General features: G+C 54.0%; 1 protein-coding gene across 1 annotated transcript in view; it reads left to right on the forward strand.

The window, feature by feature from the left end:
- PSMB1 (proteasome subunit beta 1) overlaps positions 1–1,486 on the forward strand; it is an 11,549-nt gene extending 10,063 nt beyond the window's left edge. Inside the window, exons 5-6 of the mRNA XM_005857140.2 lie at positions 169–275; positions 1,095–1,486. Of these exons, the coding sequence (XP_005857202.2) occupies positions 169–275; positions 1,095–1,280 (293 nt within the window). The 3' untranslated portion in view covers positions 1,281–1,486. The remainder of the gene's footprint in view (positions 1–168; positions 276–1,094) is intronic.
- The last annotated feature ends 4,876 nt before the right edge of the window (positions 1,487–6,362 follow it).

Below are 6,362 nucleotides of genomic sequence, written 5' to 3' on the forward strand. Positions count from 1 at the left end.
AGTGCGGGAGGCAGGCTGCTGGTGTCCCCTGTGCAGCAGGGCTTGTGCTCCTCGCTGAGAGTTGCTGACACTTTAGCTCAGTCATTAGTCCGTTCAGCTTCACACTGTTGCCGTGATTTGAGATCGGGGTCAGGATGCAGCCTCATGGAGACTGTTTCCTTCTTGAAGGGAAGGGAGCCGTGTACAGCTTTGACCCAGTGGGCTCCTACCAGAGAGACTCCTTCAAGGCGGGAGGTTCAGCAAGTGCCATGCTGCAGCCCCTGCTGGACAACCAGGTAACGACACCGCCCCAGTCCTCCTCCGCTCCGGGGAGGGTGGGGAAATCAAGGCTTTCTCATACATCCTTGTGAACTATGGCTGATTTGCCCGCCCAGACCTCCTGGTCTCTGCTGGCCCTCGGCCACTGCTCACTTACCCCACGCCTGCCTGCCTCCTGCATCCCTGTGACTTCTTGGTCTCTGGTGCTGACCACGGTTGGTCCATCTTTTCAGTTCTCCTTGCCATCCTCACCCGAGTTTCCTGAAGACACCTTTCTCCCCGATACCATCTCTGTGTCTTATTAACACGCCCCTTTTCCATTTCTGCTGACTGAACTCAGACCAGCATGGCATCTTGCCTGGATTGGTATATCTCCTCAAATATATCCTGCATTCTGGCTCCCTTCCCCAGGACATTCTCCTCACTTTTCTGGAATTTGTCACATGCAGTAACTTCTCTGCTCATTGCTTACTACCTCCCCTCCCGTCGCTCCACTCCACAGCCCCTGGGAGCACTGCCTGTCCCGTCTCCTCGACCTTGGACGTGCCGCAGCCTCGCTCCTTCACGCCCAACTTGAGTGTCCTTTGTCCTAGCGGGTCTGGTCGTGGCCACTGGGCTCTCCTGGCCCCTCTCCCTCCTCAGCTGCAGCACAGTCTGTAACGCTCTGCCCCTTGCCCACCTCCAGGGCTTTGTCTCCATGCATCTGTGTGGAGGACACTGATCTGTGCGACGTGTTTGCTGTGAACTCTCAGACATGTGGAGGCGGAGGGACAAGGGGCTTGGTCCTCTGTACGGTCGGTCACGTGATGCCTCACCCAAGTTCCCTGTCCCACCAGGTTGGTTTTAAGAACATGCAGAATGTGGAGCACGTCCCGCTGTCTTTGGACAGAGCCATGCGGCTCGTGAAAGACGTCTTCATTTCTGCTGCCGAGAGGGATGTGTACACCGGGGACGCCCTGCGGATCTGCATCGTGACCAAGGAGGGCATCCGGGAGGAGACGGTGCCCCTGCGGAAGGATTGACCTCTGTGCCACGCGCTGCTTTGTTTATTAAAATAAACCCTGATGTGCTCGTCCTGTTGGAACTTGGCTTCTCTCAGCAGCACAGGTCCGGGGGCTGCATTCCCTTTCCTTTCATTTTCCTCATTCTTCCACACTTTTCTGTCCTCCAGAGCTACTTCTTATTTTAAGGATGAAAAAATAAACAGCTCGTGTCAGTTTTCCTTACATTAATGAGCAAGAAGTTTATCTGGAAAAGTTGACTTCTGTCCGTGGAGATGGTCGACCCGTCTCACGCAGAGGGCGTCTTCTCCACGGTTTCCCTTTCCTCCCTCTGGGTCTGACTAAGACTTCGGGGGACGTAAGTGAACACCGTGGACTCACTCCGGGGTTGGAGACGCGCAGCCTGGAGGGGCTGTTTTGGAGACGCATCTTCTAATCACCACAGAGAGGGACATCTCGGAAACAAATGGGCCTTTATGGGGTCCTTCAAACAGCTTAGGAATGTTAAAATCAGACCTAAGTTTTGATGGCGCTAGGTAGTTTTTGCTCTAGAATTATGTACATTTTAGCTCCATTACATATAATCTTGGACTAGTTTTCTTGGTGTTGAGCAAGTCCAATTATACAACATAACCTAGGGGGTATGATTTTCTTTGTAGCCTAACGAAGAATTTACTGTTGACCTCGTTAAGAGTTCATTAAAATTATTAAAGCCCCTAGTTTGGTCTACAAATAGGGTCACAGGTGAAAACCAGCCTCCACGTCAAGTTCAGCCTTATTGGACTAGTTCTCTGGGGAAGCAGCTGGTCGGACTGGCCGACTTAGGGTAAGGAAGTGACTTGCGCTGACCTGCCGTCTGCGAGCCAGGACCAGAGCCGGGAGCAGGTTCCCGCTGCAGTGTGAGGGTGAAGCTGGGTGGGAGGACCCTCCCCGCTCAGCGCTCCCTACTCGGGCTCCTCCCGGCCTCAGCGTTGCAGGAGGGCAGCCGCCTCACTCAGCTCCTGACTTAAAATGCTGTAGAAGTCCTCACAGACACTCAAATAATATTTAGCCAAATATCCAGGCACCCTGTGATCCAGTCGTTGACACAACCACTGCAATTATGTAAACGGGCTATTTTATTTTTTTGTTTCAAAGGACTTTTTGTTGAGTTTGGGATTCAGTGTTTCACTATTTGAAATTTGAATGTGTGTGTCTAGAACTCTCTCTGAGGTCCTCACCTCTGAAGGGTCCTAGTATGTAACCATCCTTTTCACAGCTCCAGGCACAAGGCGTTCAGCCCCGTTTCCTTCAGAGCTTGGACGTGGTCTCCTTTGAAGGCCTGTGTGTGGAGGAGGCAGGAGTCACCTCCAGCCTCCATGTGCTGGTGCGTGGGCCCCTCTGGGCCAGCTCTGACTCCAGTTACTGGGCGGCTTTTCCAGGTGGTTCCACCGTAATTGCTCACCTGAGGCAGCGTTTTAGCACCTGGACAGATTTGAGGGACAACTTCCTGTGACAGCTTTCGGTCCTGGTTACGCTGAGACCCTCAGGTCAGTGGTGTTCCTGCCAGGACACAGCTCACTCTGGGTTCATGTCTGGGTTCACACACTGAGGTGGAATGCTGTGTAGTTGTTCTTAGCAGAAATACTCTGGGTCTGCTGGACAGGCTGCCTGCCCCCCCAGCTGTGACCTGCAGCTGCCACTGGGCCTCCGTGTTTGCCGCTCTGACTTGCAGGCAGGGAAGTGGGCCTGTGAGACTGACTGCGAGCCTGCCTGGGAGGGTGGGCCGTCTAGTAGGAGGTGGTCTTCATCCCACAGTGTCCCAGCTGATTGGTGCCTGCCTTTTGCACCTTGCGTCCAGGGGAGCGGCCGACCCCTGGTGGAAGGTGGGTCCCCTGTATTCCGCAGAGCCCTCGTCCTAAACTGATTCTGGGCCACCCCAGGTGCACCTCCCTACCCGGCCTGGGACCTGAACACGCACATGGTAAACCATCCAATGCCTGGATGGTGGGCACACACTCAGAAACTCCCAGCTCCTCTGCAGACAAGTCCCTCGGAAACAGCCCTGGGAGCGGGTGAGGGGTGGGTCATAGGGCTCTTGGCACAGGTAAGGGGCTGGTTAGGTGGCCTGTGTGGGGCAGGAGCCTGGCGTCCACACAGTGCCTGTCGCTGGGGCCACACCAGCCTCAGATCCTCCCACTGCAGGGGGGAAGGGGGTGTGCACTCAAGAGACCCTGCCTCTGGGGAGGAGCTATAGGGCCTGCGGAGCCAGAGACAGCCCTGCCACTCGCCTGCCAGCTGCCGGCCATTCCGTCTCCATTCTGAAAAAGCCCCTGTGTCCATGGACAATTGAGACTGGGGGAACCGGAAGCTGGGAGCACTGGGGGTCCAGAACCTCACCCTCGGTTCTGCTGGGCGGGCCTGAAGGGTTTGGCTGCCAACACCTGGGGCGAGGTTTCTCTCTGGGGCGGGGAGCTCACGCATGTGTGCATTTGGGAGGTGACAGGATACGTCCAACAAAGGGAGAGGCTACAGTCAGCATCTCTGTCCTGGAGGCCCTTCCCAGGCATCTTCCCAGGACGCCCACCTGGTCTTAGTGGCTCCTTGGGACTTGTCATCTTGGAACGTATTTTTCTATAAACGGGAAACATCTCCATTCAGAAAAGGACCTGGGGTGTGGCTTGCTGCCCACAGAGCTGCGCTGGAACGCACAGGCCACCTGGCGTGTGACTGCACCGCGTTGCCCTCCCGTAGCCGCAGGGCCTGCACCTTCTCTGCACCCAGACACTGCTGGGAGCCCCCTGCCTCGGACTTGGCTGGGGTCGCTTGGAAACCAACTCCTTTCACGTGGCAGGTGCGTGCCTCTCTCCTGGAGGTCACCAGGGGGCAGTGTCAGCCTGGCCGGCGGTGGGAAGGAGGCCTGTCGCTGGCCAAGGTCCTGGTGCCTGGCTTGGCTGAGCTGTGCGAGCCCTGCGCCGCTCCAGGTCTCAGCTGGTGCTGACACCAGTGGAAGGGACTAGCCGGCAGCAATCTACTGCGGGAGGTAAGAATGTAAGTGGCGGCCCCGGGTGTGGGGGCGGGGAGATGGAGAGAGAAGGGAGGCCGGAGGGGCTGGTCGTGGTTTCAGGAGACAAAAATCAAAACAGAATTTCTTAGGAAACAGGGAAACCCGAGGGTTCCAGGGATCTGACCGGTGGTGAACTGAGATTAAGACAGAATTCCACTGGCCTCTCTCTCTCTCTCATTTTCCTTGTTTTTTTGCTACCAGCAAGTCCTTTCATTTCTTGTACTTTGGTAAATTCCCTTCCAAAGAGCCTGGGTGAGGGTTTTGCGTGGGTGCTGGTGGGAGGACGACCCCAAGGTCAGGAGCACAAGTCGGACTTGCGCTTCTTGTAATTAACGAGACGCCTTCGGTCCCGGGGGATGTGGCCCAGCCCTTCCACCTGCCAGTGACAAGGGCTAAATGTGTTGTCCTCGGCCTGGGCCGGGAGGAGCCTGCAACCAAGGTACGTGCCCTTGACTGGAATCGAACCCGAGACACTTTGGTCCACATGCTGACCTTCTATCCACTGAGGCAAACCGGCCAGGGCTGTACCACAGCTTTTTTCTGCTCTCATCTACTGATGGGCACTGGGAATGCTTCCATATCTTGGCCATTGTAAGTAAAGCTGCAATGAACATAGGGCTGAATATATTCTTTTGAATCAGTGTTTCAGTTTTCTTCAGATATATGCCCAGAAGTGGAATTGCTGGGACAAATGGCAGTTCCACTTTTAATATTTTGAGGCAACTCCGCACTGTTTTCCACAGCGGCTGCACCCGTCTGCCTTCCCACCAGCAGTGAGCGACGGCTCCCTTTCCTCCACATCCTCGCCAGCACTTGTTGGTTTATTAGTGGTAGCCACTCTGACAGGTATGAGGTGGAATCTCATTGTGGTTATAACTTGCGTTTCTGATGATCAGTGATGCTGAGCACCTTTTCATATGTATTGGCATCTGTGTGTCCTCTTTGGAGAAGTGTCCATTCAGGACTTCTGACCATTTTTAAAAAATATTTTTTTATTGATTTCAGAAAGGAAAGGAGAGGGAGAGATAGAAGCATCAATGATGAGAGAGAATCATTGATTGGCTGCCTCCTACACGCCCCCTACTGGGGATCAAGCCCGCAACCCAGGCATGTGCCCTTGACAGAAATCGAACCTGGGACCCTTTAGTCCGCAGGCCAACGCTCAATTCACTGAGCCAAACCAGCTAGGGCCTGGCCATTTTTTAATTAGTTGTTTTGGGGTTTGTTTTTTATGGATGTTGAATTGTATGACTTTTTAATAAATTTTGGACATTAACCTCTTATCAGATATATCATTGGCAATGGAAGGTTTTCTTTAATTTTCTCCTTAATGGACTTTATCATTTATTGTTTTAATTTTAGAAATCTACATTCAATAACTCCTCTTCCATTTGTGCACGATTCCAAAAGAACCAACTAACCTTCTTAAAATCCTTTGGTTGTAGGTTCAGTCTAGTGACCAACTTAATGGAAAGTATTAGCTGGTAGCGTGATTTGAGTTGGTAAGAAAGCAGGTTGTTTGGCAGAATATCTCCCTTAAAACCAGCCATGTGGACATCCGTAGGTACACCTGACCGTCTCCTAATTGGTGAGTAATAATGACGTTGGGGTAGGGCCGTGGTCGGCAAACTGCGGCTCGAGAGCCACATGCGGCTCTTTGGCCCCTTGAGTGTGGCCAAGAAGTTTCAATTGCACTGTACGTGCGCACCCACACGTGGTATTTTGTGGAAGAGCCACACTCAAGGGGCTGCAGTTTGTCAACCACTGGTAGGGGATGGGGCAGGGGTAGGAGGAGGAGCTGGTTTGCTGACTGTGTTCAAAGATAGTCAGGTAGTAGCTGGGCCAAAATAGCAGTCGGAATCACCTGGGTTTGCCCAGGCTGCCCCGCCCTCCAGGGGCGCCCACCACCCACCCCACCCTGTCTGCCTGGGAACTGATTTCTCCTTCAAACCCTGGCTTAGGGATGCCTCTGCCTGAACCCCCACCCCCACATGCACACCTGCCCATTCTTCCCCTCTCTCCTCTGGCCCCCCTCCCCGTCCCTGGCCCCCCATTCC

Source organism: Myotis brandtii, unplaced genomic scaffold (genome assembly GCF_000412655.1).
Source record: "Myotis brandtii unplaced genomic scaffold, ASM41265v1 scaffold1077, whole genome shotgun sequence".
Lineage (NCBI taxonomy): Eukaryota > Metazoa > Chordata > Mammalia > Chiroptera > Vespertilionidae > Myotis > Myotis brandtii.